The 22,325-nt window shown below is 38.0% G+C and overlaps 1 protein-coding gene across 1 annotated transcript in view; it reads left to right on the forward strand.

Moving 5' to 3' along the window:
- Positions 1-559: 559 nt before the first annotated feature.
- CFAP54 (cilia and flagella associated protein 54) overlaps positions 560-22,325 on the forward strand; it is a 287,452-nt gene continuing 265,686 nt past the window's right edge. The window contains exons 1-5 of the mRNA XM_039236623.1: positions 560-888; positions 8,636-8,741; positions 11,765-11,908; positions 16,251-16,422; positions 21,085-21,143. Of these exons, the coding sequence (XP_039092554.1) occupies positions 560-888; positions 8,636-8,741; positions 11,765-11,908; positions 16,251-16,422; positions 21,085-21,143 (810 nt within the window). The remainder of the gene's footprint in view (positions 889-8,635; positions 8,742-11,764; positions 11,909-16,250; positions 16,423-21,084; positions 21,144-22,325) is intronic.

Raw genomic sequence — 22,325 nt, forward strand, 5'->3', positions numbered from 1 at the left:
CTGGCATATTATTATTATCATCGTTAAGAGGTCGAAATGAAAAATGAGTATAGTCTGAATTTGTTATCGTTTTTTTTTTTTAAATTTTTAAATATTTTATTTATTTCTAGGAGAGAGAGAGAGAGAGACAGCGTGAGCAGGGGAGGGTCAGAGAGAGAGGGAGTCATAGACTCTGAAACAGGCTCCGGGCTCTGAGCTGGCAGTCAGCACAGAGCCAGACGCGGAGCTAGAACCCACGAACAGCGAGATCATGACCTGAGCGAAAGTCGGACGCTTAACCGACTAAGCCACCCAGGCGCCCCTGAATTTGTTATCGTTTAGTTGGCTCTCTGTCCAAAACCTCTTCTCTATTCTTGCCTCATACAGCAATTCCAGTGAACAAGTGGGCAAGAAAGCTTCCAGGAGCATCCTTTCTTTCTGGACTCGGTTCTCTCTTCCTTCCTTCGCCCTCCAGCGGTGCTGCGTTTTCCCGAAAGCGCGCGGGAGGCCTGGTTGCCGCGAGACCGTCGCCAGGCAACCGCGTGTACACACACGCCTGGCCGGCCAGGGTCTCGCCAATATGGCGGCGCTAGGCACCCCCTCGACCTCTCTCCTCGACCTGTCTCTCGCATCCCTTTCCCCGCCGGGACCGCCGCCGACCCCGCCCCCGACCTCGAACGCACTCTCGAAGTCGCCCCTGGAGTCGAAGGCGAGTTCGCAGAGCCCACTGCCTCGCTCGACCTGCCACGAGAACTCGTTGCCTCTCGCTGTGTTTTACGGGCCCCTGGAAGCTAAAAACCCGCTCCTGGTCTCCTGCGAGAGGGAGATCCGGGAATTACTCGGCTTCATGAGGACAAAGAAGGCGTTAGCGACAACAGAGGAACAGAAGCATGAATTCCACCGGCTTTGGTAAGCGGAGGCAGGGCGCCGGGGAGGGCACCGGCCCAAGAAGGGCCACTCGTGGGGGACATGCCCTTGAGGATGCCGACGGTGGTCCCTAAACTGGGTCAGCCTTGCGAACCTGGAGATAAAAGCAAACTTTAAGAAGTGTAGACTCCTCGCGATTACGGTCCTTAATTCCTGGTAAATGTTATACTTTGGCTTCCTGCTCCAATCAAAATAAAAATCAACACAGAAGTGTTTCGTAACTCACCGTTCCTTCTGAGCGTTCCCCAATCGCTATCCCATGAAAATTGGCCCGCTCAGGGACTCAGGGGGTTCACAACTTTCCATGCTGTGGGTACAATTTTATATACAAAGAAAAAGGAATACCTTTGAGTGGCTTACATTCTTGAAAAGTTAGTTTTTGATGCCATTAAGTATGTGAGCCTGTGAACATGTGCACTTTAATTCACTTTTATACTTTAATTCCTTTTTATATTGCTGTTAGGATCACAATGACTTTTTATTGATCTTGTGACTCATTTTGCATATATGTTTGCCTTGGGGGGGTTCTATCCCCATGTTATTACTAAACTTCAAAGTACCCATTTTTAAGGTTCTTTCCTCTTTATGTTACCATCTTTCTTTCCTACTCAAAATACCTTGCAAACCAAAAAGTTAAAAATGTAGACAAAAGTCAAAGAGTACCAGAATACTGAATAATTTCAACTTTTATTTTTCATTCATGCAGTTAATATTGAAGAAATTGTTTTAACTTATATTTTTTCTTCATTATTGTATTTAACTATTCATTGAACACCTACTGTATATCACATACCATTCTAGGAACTAGGTAAGCATCAAATTAACAAAAAAAAATGACACTTTGTATCCTCATAGAGCTTAAATCGTTGTTACTACAGACAGCTGCTAAACGAATATGTAAAGAAATCATTTTACAGGGAAAGAAGTGCTAGAGAGAAAATTAGAGCAGAGAGTGGGGATGGAAGATACAGCATGGTTGGTGTTGAAATTTAAAATGGGGATGGCTGGGAGCATGATCAGGGAAAGTCAGGAAAAGTAGCCTTAGAGAAAAATGAGGAAGAGCAAGTGATGAAGATTTCTGTAGGAAGAGTTGGCAGCAAGGGAGAATGACAAGTGTGAAGTTGCTGGGATGGATAGTGACTGTGGGAAGAAAAGGCTTCTGGTAGGAAAGGAGCAGGTCAAGAGTTCAGTTTTATTTTCTATTTATTTATTTAAAGATTAAAAAAAATTTTTTAAAGTAATCTCTATACCCAATGTGGGTCTTAAACCCACAACCCAAAGATCAAGAGTCGCATACACCACTGACTGAGCCAGCTAAGTGGCCTCAGTCTAGTTTTAGATATTTTGCGCTTGAGATGTAATTCAATGTGTAAGCAGAACTATTATGTAGGCGGTTGGTCATTCAGGTCAGAAGATCAGAGAAGATATACATTTGGGATTTGTCAGTGTACTAATGATATTTAAATCATGACACCTGATGGAATAGCTAAGGGAGTGAGTGTAGATGGAGAAAAGGAGAGTCCAAGGACTGAATCCTGGGACCTGCTCCAAGTTGAGGGGATAAGATGTTGGCAGGGACTAAGAAGGAGTGGCTAAGGAGGTAGGAAGAAATGTGCGTGGTGTACTGGAAGCCAGGTAGACAAACTGTTTTCAAAGTAGGAAGTAATGATGGATTAACAGTGGCAAATCCTGCTGATGAGCCAAATATGATGAGAACCAAGAATTGACCAATGAAAGCACATACTTAAGCTACATTTATATTTCAAACATTTCTGTGCTTGTGCCTTAGGTAGCACTTTATCTTCCCATCCCCATGACCAGTATTCTAGTTAAAGCCACCACCATGTTGTGCTTTCCCCATAGCCTCTTGAGTCTGAAATCTATCTTTCATTGAGCAGTCAGGGTAATCTTTGTAAATAAATCACCCAGTCTCTTGTTTAAAGACTTTCTGTTGCTTCCCATTGCTTTTAGAATAAATTTAAGACTTCTTCTGCCATCCTCCAGGGTCTGAGCATCTGACCCTGCCTACCTGTTCCATCTCAGCCCGTCCCTCACTTCTCTCTTAGGACTTTCCAGGGAGACAGATCCATTTTTTTTTCATCCTTGGGCCTTTATATTTGCTGCCTCCTTTGTCTGAAATTGTCTTTCCTCGGCTTTTTAAATATCTGGCTCCTTCTTTTCTTTCAGGTCTTACCTCAGTTGTTACCTCCATAGAGTGCCTTTCCAATTTAATGTGGGTTTGGCCATCAATTTATATTTTTTATTTATTTGTTTTCTTGTGTGCTGTTTCCCCCATCAGAATGAAAGCTCCCTGCTGACTTTGGATAATGTACTTATTTTTCATTTTTCTATCTCTAGCAGCTGGTCTGGTGGTTGGGATAGAGCAAACTTTCAATGAATATTTGGTATTGAAAGAATTCAAGGGTTATTATCCTTATATTTTCAGTAAGTGTTAATGGTATATATGGGAAAGTAGACCTGGGCCGGTTGGTAAGTATAGTATCTGTCCCATCTTTAAAGAGACTGTATGAGAATCATAAACATTAATGGTTGACATGGACCTTAGCAATATAATCTCTCACACAATTTAGGTATTTATTCATTTACACAACAACTTTCATTGAATGCCTACTATGTGCCCAGCATTGTACTAGTTATGGGTTAAATAGTGGTGAACAAAATAGATAGGAAGTCGGTACTCATGGAGTTTAGAGAGAGAGGGAGAGAGAGAGAGAGAGGCTTTCATTGAATTATTAAGTCAGTATACAAACAACAAGTGCTATGAAGGAAGAAGCTACTGAATGCTTACATGTACCAGGCATTATACTAGGTGCTGGGGATACAGCCATGAACCAAACAAAGATCCCTGCCATCTTGGTGCTTATATTCTAGAGGAAGAAATAGTCAATAAACATTTTAAATAAGCTCATTTTATGGTGACTTAGAAAGTGATAAGTGCTTGGGAGAAAACTGAAATGAGGAAGGGTTGTAGAGGGGAGATAGGAGACTGCAGTTTTCAACAATGTGGTCAAGTAGGTAACACTTGAGTGGAAGCTTAAGAAGACACATCTGGGACCTACTTTCAAATGAATGGTGAGGGAGGTGACATTAAGCTGAGATTAGAAAGATATCAGGCAAGAAGAGTGGATAAACAGAGGGAAGAGGCATGTGAGAAGATCTTGGCAGGAAAGAGCCATAGACTTGGGAGGAATGGACAGAAGTCTGCTAAGCATGGCTTGGTGAGGGTGGGTGCAGTGGTATGAGGTTAAATTAGAGGCATAGGTAGGGCTATGGAAGGTTTTGGAGGTCTTTTATAGTTTGCCTTTATTCCAAATGCAATGGGAGACCATGGAGTAGTTTTGGGTAAGGGATTAATCTTAATTAATTTATATGTATATATAAATTGGATATATCTGTATGGTCTTACCCAAATGGAGCAAGAATGACAATGTGGAGGCCAGTTAGGAATACAGTTAGGTAATAGTCACTTCTATAACATATTTGACAGATGGTTATTTTTTAAAATAAGAAAATTATAATTATAGGAACTCCCATAAACCAAAAAATTCAGGATATCTAAAATATAGATTTTGATCATAACAGCAATGTCATTAAATTCAGAGTATGATAGATTTTTTTTAAAGGTATGCTTTTGTTATAATCACATGAGATTTAGACATTCTGTTTATATAGTTACGATTTTCTATTTTAGAAAATTCTAAATACCCAGCAGCAGCTATAATAAATCAGAAATTCAAAGGACATTAACGTTTTCTTAGATGATGCACATTATAGTATACATTATATTTTCCTTGTTTTTCATTATGTAAGCCATTCCCAGTGAATAGTCTTAACTTGAACTTAGAAGTTCACTTTAAAAATTTCTCTTATATAACCTTGATTGATTTAACAAAGCTGGTATTTTTCTTTTATGAGTAATAAACATAGTCATCATTTCTCATCTTTAAGGTTTGGAAGAATTAAGTCTTTCATCTACGTAATTTAAGAATTCTAGCAAGACTTGCTGATTTTTTGAGATTCATTATATTTATTCTAATACTATGGCATTTCATGAAGCAGCAAGAAGTAAAAAACGTTAAAAAAAGAAAAAACAATCCAAGCCAAAAAGCCTCTTCCTTTTAAAATTTCTGTGGCTTCATTTCTCACACAATTTTGGGGGTGTGGTTATTTACTACTTGGTACATGTATATATTTTCCTACTCCAAAATATTATTAATCAGTCCAAGAAGGTAAGAATATCCTCTCCCCCATACTTCCCTTGTCACTAAATCTATATCTTTTAATTACTTGAATGATTTAATCGACATATTTCTGTTGAGGTTGTTCTGATAATATCCCAACATATAAATCGTAAGTATTAGAGCCATCTTTAGTCCCTAAGTTTACGTTCCTACCTATATTAGTCAGTTTGGGCCATTAATGATTAATTATTAATTACAAATTAGTTAGTTTGAGCTCCCATGACAAAATACCATAGTCTGGGTGGCTTAAACAACAGAAATTTATTTGCTCCCAGCTCTGGAGGCTGGAAGTCCCAGATCAAGTTCTGGCAGGGTCAGTTTCTGGTGAAAGCACACTTCTCAGCTTGCAGAAGACCACTTTGTCTTCACATAGCCTTTCCTCTGAGCAAGTGCAAAGAAAGATATATTTCTTTGGTGTTCTTCATAGACTGACATTCATGCCATCAGACCAGGGCCCCACCTTTATGATCTTATTTAACCTTCATTTACTTCCTTAGAGTACTCCTTTCCAAATGCAGCCACACTGTGGGTTAGGACTTCAACTTATGAATTGCAAGGGGTCACACACATCCAGCACATAACATTGTCCTCAGCTAAAAATTTATGAGATAGGATTGGACAACTGTTAAAGGAAATTTGGAGTTTTCCTAGAGGCATTTATAATTTCTGAGAGAGAAGAAAGGAGTAAATATTAACTAAATGAATGAACAAAATGAACAGTGATCTGCTACCCTTTGAAACTAATTAGGAATCATTTTGAGAATATTGTATGTTTTGTTCTTGTTTACTTGGTGGAAGGAAGCAGGACCCTACTGGACTGACTAGATAGTGGAATCCTTGAACTCTTTATAGAAAAAAAAATAAGAACAAGGGATTTTTTCCCTAGTCATTTATTTATTCATTCATTCTTTCAACAAATAATTATTGACTATGTATATGTACTAGATATTCACTACTCTTGAGGCTGGGCAATGGATAACATAGTCAAGGTCTTTGCCTTCGGGTAGTTTACATTCCAGAGGACAGGCAGGCACAGTAAATATACTTGTTAGGATCATGGATACACTGACCCTTAAGTCAATCAATATATCAACTACATATTTGGAATATTGGTACCACCTATCTCAGGTCTGTTGTGGAAATGAAATGAAAAGAAAAAAAAAGATGCATGTGGCAAAATATCCAGAATAGCTAATGATGCAATATTGGAGAACAAATTTGGAGGGCTGACACTACTTGACTTCAAGTCTTCCTCTAAAGCTACAGTAATCAATACAGTGTGGTATCAGTGAAAGAATGAACAAATGTGTCATTGGGACAGAATAGAGAGTCCAGAGATAGACCCACATACATGCAATCAACTGACCTTTGACTGAGGAGCAAAGGCAATACAATGGAGCAAAGAGAGTCTTCTGAACAAATGGTGCTGGAACACCTGGACATCTGCATGCAAAAACTGAATCTCAGCACAGACTTCACACCCTTCACAAAAATTACCTCGAAAGGGATCACTAACCTAAATGTAAATTGCAATATTATGAAACTCTTAAAAGATATCATAGGATAAATCTAGATGACTTTGGGTTTGACAATGACTTTTTAGGTAAAACACCAAAGTCACAGTTCATGAAAGAAAGAGTTAATAAACAGGACTTCATTAAAAGGAAAACTATCTGTTCTGTGAAAGACACCATGAAGAAGATGAAAAGCCACAGACTGAGAGAAAATATTTGCCAAAGACATATCTGGACAACATATTTGTTGTCCAAAATATACAAAAAACTCTTAAAACTAAACAATAAGAAAACAACCTGATTTAAAAAATGGATCAAAGACTTTAACAGACACCTCACCAAAGAAGATGATACAAATGCAAATAAACCAGTGGAAAGGTGCTCCACACCACGTATGATCAGGAAGATGAAAATTAAAATAATGAGATACCACTACATACCTATTAGAATTGCCAAAATCCAGAACGCTGACATCACCAAATGCTGGGGAGGATGTGGAGCAACAGGGACTTCTCATTTATTGCTGGTGGGAATGCCAAATGGGACAGCCACTTTGGAAGACAGGCGGTTTCCTACAAAACTAAGCCCACCCTTACCATACAATACATGCTTTGTTTTGGTATTGACCCAAAGAAGTTGAAAACTTATACCCATACAAAAATCTGCACATGAATTTTAAAAATATTTATATTTATTTTATTATTTTAGTTTTTAATTTTTCTTAAATTTAAATCCAAGTGAGTTAACATATAGTGTAATAATGATTTCAGAAATAGAATTTAGTGATTCATCACTTACATATAATACCCAGTGCTCATCCCAACAAGTGCCCTCCTTAATGCCCATCACCCACTTAGCTCATCCCCCCACCCAACACCCCTCCAGCAACCCTCAGAGTGCTCTTTGTAGTTATGAGTCTTATGGCTTATCTTCCTTTCTGTTTTTATCTTATTTTTGCTTCCCTTCCCCTATGTTCATCTGTTTTTTATCTTCAGTTCCACATATGAGTGAAGTCATATGGTATTTGTTTTTCTCTGACTTACTTCACTTAGCATAATATGCTCTAGTGCCATCCATGTTGTTGCAAATGGCAAGATTTCATTCTTTTTGATCGCCGAGTAATGCACGTGGATGTTTATAGCAGCTTTGTTCCAATCGCCGCAACTTGGAAGCAAACAAGATACCTTTCAGTAAGTGAATGGATGGACAAAGTGTGGTGTATCTAGACAATGGAATATTATTCAGCATTAAAAGGAAATGAGCTATCAAGCCATGAAAAAACACTGGGGAATCTTAAATGCATATTACTAAGTGAAAGAAGCCAGTGTGAAAAAGCTACATACTGTATGATTCCAACTATATGGCATTTCGAAAAGGCAAAACTATGGAGAGAATAAAAAGCTCAGTGGTTGCCTGGGGTTAAGAGAGAGGAAGGGAAGCACAGGCAGAGCACAGAAGGTTTTTAGGGCAGCGAAGCTACTCTTCGTGGTAGCATAATCATGGCTAAATGTCATTGTACACTGGTCCAAACCCATAGAATGTATAATACTAAAAGTACACCCTAATATAAACTGTGTAGACAGTGGGTGATAATGATGTGTTCATGAATTGTAACAAATACGCCACTCTGGTGGGGCGTGTTTATGACAGGGGAGGCTGTGCATGTATGTGGGCCGTGCGTTATATGGGGAATCTCCATACCTTTTGCTCAGTTTTTCTGTGAATCTAAAACTACTTTAAAAAATAAAATCTGTTTTTAAAAATGCATATACAGAGCTTTGATCAGTGCTTGGCATAAAGGAAGCAATAATTTTAACTATATTTAGTAATAATTAGACATTAACAGTAAGGCACATTGGAAAGACAGCACAAAAGAAGTTTTTAGGGATTGTTTGCTAATTAATTGAGGTTTCCTGCTGACTTTGAAGATATTTTATTTTACAATTTTTACAGCGCCACCTCTTTGTTTAATATCTGGACGAAATATGCCCCACGGCTGCCAGCTGCCTATTACAATGAAAAGCTTCTGAAGGTTGGAGATAGCCTTTGTGAAATGAAAGTAAGTGCCTCAGGAGTAAAAAGAAAAAAAAAAAAAAGAGCCTAAATGAAACTTACTTGACTAACTGTTATTATTATTTGGTTTGATACTATTCCTATTTTACACGATTTGATTTTTTTTCTTAGAAAAAATATGACTGAGTACTACAAATTTTAATGAGGCACAGTAACCAAAAAAGTGTTTGTTTTTTAATTTTGTAGTCTGAGATTCTCCAGAGGTAAGAGATTCCTGAACGGAAGGACAGCAGGCTGGGGTGAGGCAGGAGCACAGTCCCTTGTTAAAGAGGGTGTGGTAGGTGCCCAACAGGAAATGCTGAGTCATCATGTTCCTACCTTATACAAAGGAGCTCAGACACCACTTCCTGTTGTTTTTCATGTGACTGACCTTGTCCAGTGACCACTTTCATGGTTCCTGGCCCTGCTGCTATGTTGTCTGGTTCCTAGTGCCCTGTTTTAATGACTTTCAATTCCTTAATGTTTTGCTATATGTAATTGTAGCAGTCATTCCCTCCATGTCCTGTTTCTTGCTTAGTATAATATTACAAACTGATCTTGTGCCCTATTTCTGGTTCCATAGTCAATGCCTAGGTCTTGGATTGCTGTGAACTCAGGGGCTTGGTTTGGTAAGACCGTACTCTGGCTGGGTTTCAGTTAACAATAATGTAAGTTTTCCCCTTAAGCTCTGGCATAGGCCCAAATTATTCCAAGTTAAATATGAATGTTTGGCACATCTAGAATTCTTGGACCAAGAGTTATTTTATCTAAAGTGATTTTAGGACTTTTTAAATTTTTTCTTGATCTTCAGTTTTTGAGCTTCATTTTCTTCCTCCATTTCTATTTTCTGGACATGAATTTTTGTTTTGTTTTGTTTGCTTTTTGTTTTTTGTTTTGTTTGGGAGGGAAATTTGCCAAATGGAGGATAAGATGTGGAGGAAATTTCCTAATGAAGATCTATTTTCTGCTGCCCAAATGAGAGCATCAGCTTAGCTTCATATCATTGGACCACATCATATCATATTATTTTCAGATTTCATTAGAAACTTGAAAATAAAGGAAAACTGTAGAAAAACTATAGAAAAAAAGTTTTTCTGTAGGAAAACTATAGAAAACAAACAAACTAATGGGCAAGATCCAACTTGTGAGCTATATTCATGTGAAATGGAATAACTTTGACAAGCATTAGAAGAGTGTCCCCTCTCATTTTTATGCTTCTCAGTATAAGAAACCAGTAATACATAGCACAGTTTGGGGTTGTTTGTGGAGTATTCAGGTGGGTGGAGTGGATATTGGTGGAGAGAGGATGGAAGAACATGTTAGAAGTTGATAAAGTAAGTTCATGCTGTGTAGTGGCTAAGGATTCAGAATATTTTGGATAGAAAGGCCCAGATAGGATATTTTAAAATTTAATTAAAGGAACAAAGAAAACATTTTTATCTACTTTCACTGATGAGAAAGTGGGGTGATAAAGGTATTTAGAGTACTGAAAATGAACTTGAGTTGTTACTTCCATTCTACAATCTATTTTTATTGTACTTACAGTAAAGATCATTTTGTTGGAATGGTCTTTCTTTTTAATGTTTATTTATTTATTATTTGAGAGAGGGAGAAAGAGAGAGAGAGAGTGCAAGAGAGCATGAGAGTGAGCACAGGAGACAGGCAGAGGGAGGAGAGAAAGAATCCAAAGCAGGCTTCATGCTGTCAGCACAGAGTCTGACGCTGGACTCGAACTCAGGAATTGTGAGATCATGACCTGAGCAGAATTCAAGAGTCAGACACGTAACCAACCAACTGAGATACCCAGGCACCCCTGGAATAGTCTTGTTTTGAACCTAGATTTGAATTCATTATATGAACCAAGTTAAAAAGGAAAAGATTCAGAATTAATTAATGAACAAGTAACAAATAAGTCAATAGAAACAGAAACAAAAGTTTGACTGAGGATGCCTCCCAAGGGGCTAGGTAACCCTACAGGCAGTTGACACATAGAGTAGTTGCTTTTCCTGAAGACAGTTGGGAGGAAGCTGACTCATATGCATAGCCTGGCTTACCTCCCCGGCCCCGAAACTCCAGGTCACCTGTGCCCTGTGTGCTGCAGAAATGAGCACTGATTTTGTAATGAGAACATCAGCATGAATTAGAACTAACAAGATTCCTAGCTAACAATAGCTCAGACTTTTTAAAAAAAAGATTTTATTTATTTTCTTTTCAAGCAATCTCTACACCCAACACAGGGCTTGAACTCACAACCCTGAGATCAAGAATCACATGCTCTGCCGACTGAGCCAGACAGGCACCTCAACTCAGACTTGTCTTGTTTTTTCCTGATGCAGCTTCAAAGACCACTGGCAGATGAGAGAAAGAGGGGGTGGGGGGGGGAGAGAGAGAGAGACTTTCTTCTCTGTTCTCTTCTCCTCTCTCCTCTCTTCTCCCTTACTTCATTTTTAAAATTTTTGTCTTCCCCTCTTTCCTCCTTTTCTCCCTCCTTTTATCTTCTCCCTCCCTCTCTCTTCTCCCTCCCTCCCCCCTCCATCATCCTACCCCTTCCCCGCCTTTCTTGCTTTTTTGGAACTTAGGAGGTATCAGAAAAGGAAGGCTAGTTATGCAACTCATCTTCCTCTCTGAGTGGGTGGATTACCAGGATAGGGTGATGTTGAATTTTTGGATTTTGAGTATATATAGGTATTACCACACACTCCCTGGTGAATATGCTCATTGTTATATCATCATTATTCACACCCTGGTGAATATTCTCATCTTGGAGATCGTGATGGTCTTATTTCACAATAGGCTTGTTGGGAGGAGAATTCATGAAATAATGTACCTAGTGCAGTGTCTGTCACATAATATATGTTTAGGAAATGGTAGTAGTGGTAATGGTAGTAGTAATGTGATGGTGGTAGTAAAAGTAGTAATAGTAATAATCAATATCGATACTATTAAGAATAATGTGAATGTTACCAAATTTTAATAATGATAAGCAAAATGGTATTTTGAAACTTTCATCAAGTCCTCTTTTTCTTTCAGGAATATAAATTGGCCCTCTTACAGTGCTATGGAAGGTACCTTCAACAGTTCCATGTCCACTTTGATGAGAATAAAGCAGATGTGAATCAATTCAAAACTGCCTTTTTTCCAAAAGGCCTTGGAGACAGAACTGCTGCTCATACAGTAAGATGAAAGCAGTAGCTATTTTAGCTACAATTTATGATTAGCCATGCAATGTATTCTTTAGTTGACAGCTTCTAAATGTCTTTCATTTGCTTAGCATGGCGTTTGCTTGTGTGCTGTAAGTTGCTTAATAAATGTTTTCAGTGGCAGATAAGAAAGTGCACATATTAAACTTTGTGAAGATGTTTTGGAGATTGTGTCACTATAATAACTCATTCTTCCAGCAGACAGTTGTTATTATTATAATATTTGTAGAATGCTCTTAGTTTACAAAGTGCTTTGGAAAACATATTTGATCCTCAACAACTTTATGAATTAGAAACTGTTATTATCCCTATTTTACAAAGGAGAAAAAGAAAACTAATCACACAGTTAACTAGTGGCTCAGGAGATCAACATAGATCTTTTGATACAAAAAATGTTAATGCTTTATTTCTAGTATACCAGTATTATTATTATGTTGATTGCTACCATTGATTCACTGGTTGAGCAGTTAGCAGGTGTAGGTACTCTTCTATGTGCATTATAGTCCTAGAAGGTGGGCACTATTTTACAGAGGAGGACACAGAGACCAAGAAACCCAGCCCACTTGAAGCAATGGGCAGAGTTTGTGTTTGAACCCTAATCAGTATAACTCCAAAGCTATGTTATTCCAAACTTGATGATTATTCAAGGCTTTGGAAACAGAATATGGTTTAATAGGCAGAAAATCTCAGGGCATGTTTGGAGGTACATTGAGCAGTTCAGTTTGGCTGTACCGTAGGTATGTGATTGAGAATACTGAGCATTATGAATTGGCATCCCATTAGAAAGAGTACTGAATGAAAAGCTTAGGAGTTTGGACTTTTATGTCCTCTCCTACGTTACCCTGGTCCAGGGCCCCATGTTTCTCTCTTGTACTGTTATTGCGTGATCCTGCTTCCACCCAGCCTCTCTGGCTTAGCACCAGTGCACTGGTGAGCTCCTTCTAGAAAGCTTGTATCCTAGATGTCTGTGTGGGTCATCCCTCCCTTCCTTCATGTCTCTTGCTCTTCATGCTTTATTTTTCTTTATGTCATTTATTATCACCAGATACATTTTTATTTGTTTGCATTGTAATTGCCTGTCTCTCCTTCTAGAATATGAGCTTCATTAGGATGGTGACTGCTCTAATCTCTAATCTGTAGTGCCTGGAACAATACTAGATATGTAAGAGATGCACAAGAAAGCTTTACTCAATGAATGAATAAATGAAGTGATATATTCTAGAATATAATCTATTAATCTAGAACCACTACACTGAATAGATGAGAAGGACAAAGACTGGAGGCAGATGGTAAAGCAATGAAGCAAACGTAAGAGTATGTCAGCAGGACTATTGTGAAGGGCCCGAAAAAATATGAATAATTTGTTTTTTTTCCATCTGGCACTCTGTGTTTCTCAATAAATATCTATAAAATAAGGAAGAGAATGAATGGATTGAATATAGTCTAGTAGGAACTTGACAGTGCAGAACTAGAGGTCTTGAGAAGTTTTGTTTGAGAAATAGATTTTGGAGTTCAGTGTCTAAAGATCATAGATGAAGCAGTAATAACTCAGAATTTACTGTCCGAATATTTTTGTGCAGAGATACTCATGTTATCTAATGAGCCCCGTTATGTGTACTATAGAGAGGCGTTATGGCAGAGTTGGTAAGAATTTGGTCCGTAGAGCCAGCCTGCCTGGGTTCGAAGAGCTTCTGTGCCTCTTCCTAATGATGGGACCCTGGAGAAGTTATGTAATTTCTTTGTATCTCAGTTTCCTCATCTGTAAAGCAGAAATAACAATAAGACTTATCTCAAAGGATTGCTTTAGGATTGATGAGATAATAAAAGACTTAAAAGAGACTCAAAAAATATTACGTATCACTATAGGTTTCTCAAAGAGAGAACATTAAAAAAAATTTTTTTTAGTGTTTATTCATTTTTGAAAGAGAGAGACAGAGCATGAGCAGGGGAAGGACAGAGAGAGAGAGAGGGAGACACAGAATCCAGAGCAGGCTCCAGGTGTTAGCACAGACCCCGACGCACAAACTGTGAGATCATGACCTGAGCAAAAGTTGGATGCTTAACCAACTGAGCTACCTAGGCACCCTGAGAGAACATTTTTTAAATGCTTATTTATTTATTTTTTGAGGGAGGGAGAGAGAGAGAGAGAGAGAGAGAATCCCAAGCAGTCTCTGCACTGTCATTGTAGGGTCTGAGGCAGGGCTCAAACTCATGAACTGTAAGATCATGATCTGAGCTGAAATGAAGAGTTGGACATTTAACTGACTAAGCAGCCCAGGTGCCCCTAAAAAAGATAACTATTCCAGCATGTACATAAATCTATAAATCCTTTTTCTGTGATACCAGTTATATAGTGGCTAGAAATAGTGCACATGGATCCAAGTGGGAAGTCTTATGTGTTAGAGGAAGGCCCTTTTGTACTATTAAGGGTTCACTCCCACAGCTTTAGCAATACTGATTCTCTAGCCAAAATCTCTCATCTGAGATATATGTCATAATCATTTCACACTTGACATATCCTAAGTTGAACTTATCATCTTTTCTTTCATAATTGGCAAGAGCCACTCACCCAAGCAGGAAATCACTGTAGATCACTTTCTGTCTCTTACCCTCCACATCTAAATCCCATGAATTCAGATAAGACTTAAATCTTTTCATCCCTGATTCCAGCACCCATTTCAGGACCCTGGTATCTCTGGACTACTTCAAAGGCCTTTGATCTCTCCTAGTCTCCATGCTTATAGCTTTGTGCCCCACCCTCTGCTTTTCATTTTCCATACTTTTGTCAGAATTAACTTCTAACCTTTAAATCAAATCATTTTATTCCACTGCCCCTTGATATTGCCTTTGGCTAAAGTCTAATTGGAATGATATGGAATGCACTTCATGTTCTGACTACCTCAATAGCCTAATCTCTCACTTTTTTAAAGATTTTATTTTTAGGTAATCTCTATACCCAATGTGGGGCTCGAACTCAAAACCCTGATGTCAAGAGTTGCATGCTGTACTGACTTGAGCTAGCCAGCCACCCCAAAGTTTATTTATTTTTTGTAGTAATCTCTACATCCAGTGTGAGGCTTGAACCCACAACCCTGAGGTCAAGAGTTGAATGCTCTTTGGACTAAGCCAGCCAGGTGCCCCTAATCTCTTTATTTTAAGCCTTCTTACCCAGCCATATAAAAGACTTTCAGTTCAGTGACCACAGCAACCACTTCAAACATTCCTAACACTTCATGTGCCTGGAATGCTTTTCCTTCTGCGAAGAGCAGGGGCCACATCTTCATCATCCTTAAGTCCCTGTTGCTTAGCAGAGTGTGGCAAACAGAGGTGCCTAACAAACATTTGGTGAATGAATTGTAATGGTAATAATTGCATCCACATTAATAAGGTAAAATGCTATGAGGAAGGTTTATAAAATGTGATTCAATTCCATATACTTGGAAATAGCGTTTTGTACTTTTTTTTTGCTTTTGAGTGTTTCTTTTTTTGACTAAAGACAAATAATCTTAACTAAATAGATGCTTTGAAGAAACCATTTTTACCACATTTCTTTCCATATGTCTTAGTCCTTGAGGGCTGCTAGAACAAAAATCCATAGACTAAAGGTTTTTTAAAAATTTATTTATTTAAATTTAAGTTAGTTAACATAAAGTGTAGTATTGGCTTCAGGAGTAGAACTCAGTGATTCATCACTTGCACATAACACCCAATGTTCATCCCAACAAGTGCCCTCCTTAATGCCTGTCACCCATTTAGCCCAACCCCCACCCACCTCCCCTCTAGCAACCCTCAGTTTGTTCTCTTTATTAAAGAGTCTCTTATGGTTTGCCTTCCTCTCTGTTTTTATCTTATTATATTTTTATAGACTGGATACCTTAAACAATGTTTATTTCTCTCAATTCTGGAGGTTGGGAAGCACAAGTTTAAGGAGGTTGGGTGATGGAAGATTTGGTGTCTGGTGAGGGCTCACTTTCTGGTTCATAGATGGCTGTCTTCTCTCTGTGTCCTCACATGGCAGAAGGCAGTAGGGAGCTCTTTCAGGGTCTCTTTCATAAGGACACTAATTCCATTCATGAAAGTTCTACCTTCATGACCTAGTCACTTCCCAAAGACCCCCATATCCAAATACTGTCACAGTGGGGGCTAAGTTTCAATATATAAATTGGAGGGGGGGCACACACATTCAGTCTGTAGCCCTACACAATCTGTTTAAGCAGAATCATTTCTATTTTAATTTTTTACACTTTAAGAAAATGCTTTTTTTAAGTTGTATAAACCTTATTTATATTCTTATTTATATTTTCCCTGCATTTCAGTTTCACGCTTTAAACGGCAAAAATATTTGCAACTATGAGCTGGTCTGTGACAATGATGTGAACCTGCAGAATAAAGAATCTGTGACCCAGTGTCTGCAGATTTTGTCCTCCTTAAGACTCATCATGCAGGTCGCTTTGCCCCAGGAGCACCTTTGCTGGATTATCTTCAATGGTATATACTAATGTCTTTTATTTTTCATCATGTCTTTTGGAAAGTTATTTAAATGCCAAGTTTGATGGTAATTTTATTGACTGTCTTGTTATTTAAAACATTCATTGCGTAATAAGATGATTATGGGGATTTTATTTCTGTCTTTTTAATATTTTTGTTGCATTTTAGTTTGTTCTAATAAGTAGGGACTTGTCTTTGGGTTTTCTACTCAAGGGAGGGTCAGAGGCAGTGGGGATAGTCAGTTTCAGGTATAAAGAAGTAGGGGCCATGGTTAATAAGTAAATATAAGTGGAGAAAGATCAAAGGACCATTGCACATTCGGTTGGTTCTAAGCATCATCCATTTATTAGTCCTCTCCTCAGATACTTTGGCTAGCGACTGTTGCTTTCCACCTACCAATCTTCTCTTCCTACTTGCTTCTGAGTGAGGGGCTCTGAGAATGTATGTGCGTGTATATAGTGTATTATATGTATTTATGCATTGCATAGATACATACATATATATATATATATATATATTTGTCTTCTGAAATGAATTTTATTTGTCAAAATTTAGCAGGGAGTTACAATTTCAGTTTAATTTAAATTCTCTTTAATGTTGCAATCAGTCACCTACGATACTTATCTCTAGATAATTTCTTAAAAGGAAAATGTCAGTATGTTCTCTGTGTGTTAAGACCAGGACAAAATAACTTGATAGAAAACATATTGGATTCTCCCTGATCCATGGCAACTGGAAGTACATTTCCTAGCCTTTTCCTTCATCTCCCTCCCCAAATAATTTTTTTGACATTTTGATTGAAATGAGAGCTTATATTTGCTGCCAGAGATGAGCCTGATTTTGGAAGAAATTTTCAGTCCAGTGACTATGAAGCTTTTGTGTCTGATCATCCTCAAGAAGATGAAGAATCTGTGATTCCCTGAGTAGCCATTGCCGACTTTCCACCTGAGTTGCTCACATATCTGGGCAGAGACTGAGCAGGACCAGAGGTTCTATGCTGGAGAAGGAGTGGTAGGCCTGAGGGTTGGGTCCCGTGCGTGGATCTTGCTTAAGAGATAGGTGGAAATGATGCAGCATAATTCCCTGGCTGCAGTCTTTTTAAGATCACAGACCAAAAAAAAAAAAAAAAAAAAAAAAAAAAAATCCTAGTATTCTAAAACGAAAACAAAACAAAAACAATTTCTGTATCTTTTACATACCTTTACTAGGTGTGTGCTTTTCTTTATGCATACGGTATCATGCTCTAGATTTTATTTTGCTTCCTAAATATATTTTTTACTCAGTCCTATGGTTTTAGAACCTAACCAGGTTCCTATATGTAGAACTAGGCAGAATTCCTAGTTTGTTACTTCTGCTTATTGAATTGTTTTCCATATATCCATACACCTCTCAGGATGGGCACCTTGTTTGCTCTACCTCTGTAATTACATAAAGTATTCTACAATGAAATATCCTTACACATGTCATTTTAGAAACCTAAGTTAGAGTTTTCTGGGATTTATGTATAGGAGTAGGATTGCTGGGTTGCAGGAGATACATATAGTTAGTTTTGTTGACTACTGTCCCTGTTTTAATTAACTCATCTCAAAGTTATTAGGTGCTGTGCATTGTTCTAAGTGCTAGGGACACAGGAGTGGACAACAACCAACAGACAAAACCCCTGTTCTTTTACTTATGTAATGCTTCAGGGAGATGATAAATCAAAATTAAATGGTATGTCAGATGGTGATGAGTACGATGGAGACAAATAAAGCCAAGAAAGGGATAGGGAGGAAAGAGGCTGGGCAACTGTTTTATTTTTTTATTCTTTTTTTTAATGCTTATTTATTTATTTATTTGCTTTTTTTCCATAGTTTATTGTCAAGTTGGTTTCCATATAACACCCAGTGCTCATCCCAACAAGTGCCTTCCTCCATGCCCATCACCCCCCTTCCCCTCTCCCCCACCCCTATCAGCTCTCAGTTTGTACTCAGTTTTCAAGAGTCTCTCATGGTTTGCCTCCCTCTCCCCAACTGTTTTTCCCCTTCTCCTCCCCCATGGTCCTCCGTTAAGTTTCTCCTAATCCACCTATATGTGAAAACATATGGTATCTGTCTTTCTCTGCCTGACTTATTTCGCTCAGCATAACACCCTCAAGGTCCATCCACCTTGCTACACATGGCCTGATATCATTCTTTCTCATTGCCATGTAGTATTCCATTGTATAGATAAACCATATCTTCTTGATCCATTCATCTGTTGGTGGACTTTTAGGCTCTTTCCATGTTTTGGCTATTGTTGTAAGTGCTGCTGTGAACATTGGGGTACATGTGCCCCTATGTATCAGCACTCCTGTATCCCTTAGGTAAACTCCTAGCAGTGCTATTGCTGGGTCATAAGGTAGTTCTATTGTTAATTTTTTGAAGAACCTCCACACTGTTTTCCAGAGGGGCTTTACCAGTTTACATTCCCACCAACAGTGTAGGAGGGTGCCCATTTTTCCACATCCTCACCAGCGTCTATAGTCTCCTGATTTGTTCATTTTAGCCACTCTGACCAGCGTGAAGTGGTATCTCAATGTGGTTTTGATCTGCATTTCCCTGATGATGAGGGATGCTGAGCATTGTTTCATGTGTCTGTTGGTCGTCAGGATGTCCTCTTTGGAGAAGTGTCTGTTCATATCTTCAGGGCAGTTGTTTTAAACAGGGTTAGGGAAGGCCTCACTGAGATGATGTTTGAGTAAACACCTGATTGAGACGTCTGGATATTTGGGGAAAAGGCATTCCTGCTGGGAGACTAACAAGTGCTAAGACCTTGTAGTTTTAGGAGTTTGGAGTTTAAATAACAAAAATACATTTCACCTTTTCTGTTAGACATTAACACAGATTCTGTTTACCTTTAATTGACTATTACACATACATACTCTTGGTTTCTTAAGATAGTTAACCAATTTTGGTTCTTTCACAAACTCTATCTGGGTGTGTGACTGTTGCATAATACCTTACTTCACAACCAACCTGAACCCAGCTCATTCAACTCTCACATAGTAAGATTATTTTGGTGGTGGTTGTCTTTGATGAAAAGGAGTCACATGACAAGGCAGTAAACTCATATTAGGGATTTAATTAAAAATAAAACAGACTTTCAGAGGTATCCCAATATTTCATCTGTGTTCCATTTTTATATCATTTACTCTCCTATTGGGCTTCTGCAGTGGGAATTTGTGAGCCATGCCAAGATCCTGAAACATTAAAGAAGGATTCAGTTATAGTCAGGACATATTAGGGCTGCAAAGGTTAAAATCACATCTTTAAAGGACAGAGGCCCTTGTCATTCTTGAGTGCAGTCTTCTGAGGTCTTCTGAAATTCCACAGTTCCCGTTACTGACATGTTTACATAGGCTCCTGGCTTCCACCTGAATCACATGTTTTGTGGAGAGGCACGAGTTTGCTGTGGTTATCCTTACTTGGTGACTTTTTTAAACTGAAGAAATATTATTTTACAGTTTCATTTTTAAAGATTAAGAGTAGAGACAATTTGAGGTAGAATGCTGGGCTTGAGCTGTTACTTGCCAACTGGTTTCTTCCCTGGTGCATCTTCTGTGAAATAACTAATACCATGTCCTGGGAGCAGTCACACTAAGAAGGCTGAGTCCTTGAATGTTAAGGGCCTACTGCATTCTCTGTAAAGTTTATGGTGCTGTAAGTGTTTAAAAGTTTATTCAACATTTTTGTTATTGACTTATATAATTAATGGTTATTATGCTGTGCTTACAAGGGTATTTTAATCAAGTGATGTGTATTTTGAAGCAGATGCTGTTTTCTCAGAAGCTCTTAAAGTTTAAGCACGAATGTGGATTCATAACTGTTGAATTTTGATGGTTATGAATTTTAGATCAGATATTTTATAGAAAATATTTAGACTACTTGTCATTATAATTACATGCCTTTTAAAGGTATGTTACCATCTTTGGGGTATGTTTATAGCACGATAATGTTCTTTGTATATAGAGAGATGTCTGGTGATGTTGCTCCCCATTCCTGCCCTAACTCTGCCAGTTTTGTAGCCTTCTGTCATCATTTAATTAATGGCCTGACCAAAAAAAAATCGTACTTTAAATAGGAGTTGGAAATGCTATTTTTCATGGGAGTGCTTATAGGACATACCTTAATAATGAGGTAAATATTATATGAGCCTGCAAATAAATAAAAAATAAATAAATTATATGTTTTGATGTTAACTTTTCATGAGTTTCCTTGTTTAGTATTGTGCTATTTTGATTAAATATGTATTCTAATCTTATTTGGAGGTAAATCTTTAGTTTTTCAATCATAGGGAAGCCATGGGAACCAACAGCATTTTGTATGAATTAAGAAAACCATGGGGTACATAAATTATACTAAAATATTGTCTGTTCGATATATTTCAAAACTTATGCTCCCTTTCAAATGAGACTAAGAAGTTCCTCTGGCAACTCACCTAAAATATGGTCAAATTAGTTCTTTTAATGATTTGGCTGCAAGTTACAAAAAACTTGTAATGATTATAAGCTCTCTAACCATTATCAGACTTTCTTATGAGATCACTTGTTTTAGGAACTACAGACTTAAACTACAGAAATCAGAATATAAAACTGCCATTATTTCACTGTAAAGCATGTTAATAGTCTTTTTCTTCATCTAGGTACCATTTACATTTACACCATTTGCAGAAAACTGATGATCATAGGTCAGTCTTCCAAGGTATGAAATTTACTGACAAAATATCTTGCCTTGTACTTCCTGTTTTTCTCAAGATGTTTGTTAGCATTGAATGCTGAACAAAGAAAATCAGTGGATTATATAATAAAACTTAATACGTATATATTATATAGTTTTACTGTTCGTACTTTAACATGACCATCTATAAAAATAAAAATTTTTAAAAAGACAATACAGTATTAATGAAAAAAAAAGAGAGAGAGAATTCCTAAAATTGATAGGTAAACTCCAGTGTTCTCAGTGTCTCAGATTAGTCATTACTTGTCAACTTGATACTGAACATCCCTCTGGTAACTATATCTTTCGGTAGGGTGACCATCCATCCTGGCTTGCCAGGGCAGTCCTGGTTTATATCTTTTGTCCTGGAATAATTATTAATAGTGCTCCCTTTCACTCTTTAAAGTGTTCTGGTTTGGATAATAAACTATGGTTACCCTGTTTATGTCTGGTGCAATGGAGTTTGGACATCGTTCTTGAACAGCTTGGACTTGACTTATGACCCATCTGCTAGTTGGGTGAATATACACCTAACCACTGGCCCAGTTATAAGGTGAGGGAAAGGAGCCTTTATTTTATAAGAAGAGTCTCAGTTGCTAGTACTTAGTGCTCAGTTTTAGTTTGAGGGAGTGGCTGACACTTCCATTGACTTCCCTTCAATGTTGGTAGCACTTTTGTGTGTAGGGAACATATTTATTCCCTGTGTCAGTGTCCGTTCACTGGAATATATAGGCCAAGAAGGAAGAATATGCTTCGTTCAGACTACGCTTGCATTGTTTTGGTGTCTGAAACATTACTACTTTAGTTTTCTTTACTGCATGTAAACCTTATGCTGAATATTCTAACACTCAGGTCAGATGCTTTTTTTTTCCCCTTATTTCTTCAAAATATAACCCAAGTATCTTATAATTTGACAATGCTTAAAAAATACAAATGGAAGCAAAGATACTTGCCTGTTCAGTGCATAACATTAATTATGTGTTCTCTCTGTTTTGTTCCTCAAGTTTAAAAGCTCTATTACTGACAGTGACTTGAACAAGCTCTGTGCCAGCATTTTGAATGTAAATTAAAATGAAGGGAGACTGTCTCATGAATAATGTAAATGTGGCCTACACACTATTCCAACAATTCTGCATTCAGTTCCAGATGATTTCCTAAAGAGAATTT

Source organism: Hyaena hyaena, unplaced genomic scaffold (assembly GCF_003009895.1).
Source record: "Hyaena hyaena isolate Hyena2069 unplaced genomic scaffold, ASM300989v1 scaffold_113, whole genome shotgun sequence".
Classification (NCBI taxonomy): domain Eukaryota; kingdom Metazoa; phylum Chordata; class Mammalia; order Carnivora; family Hyaenidae; genus Hyaena; species Hyaena hyaena.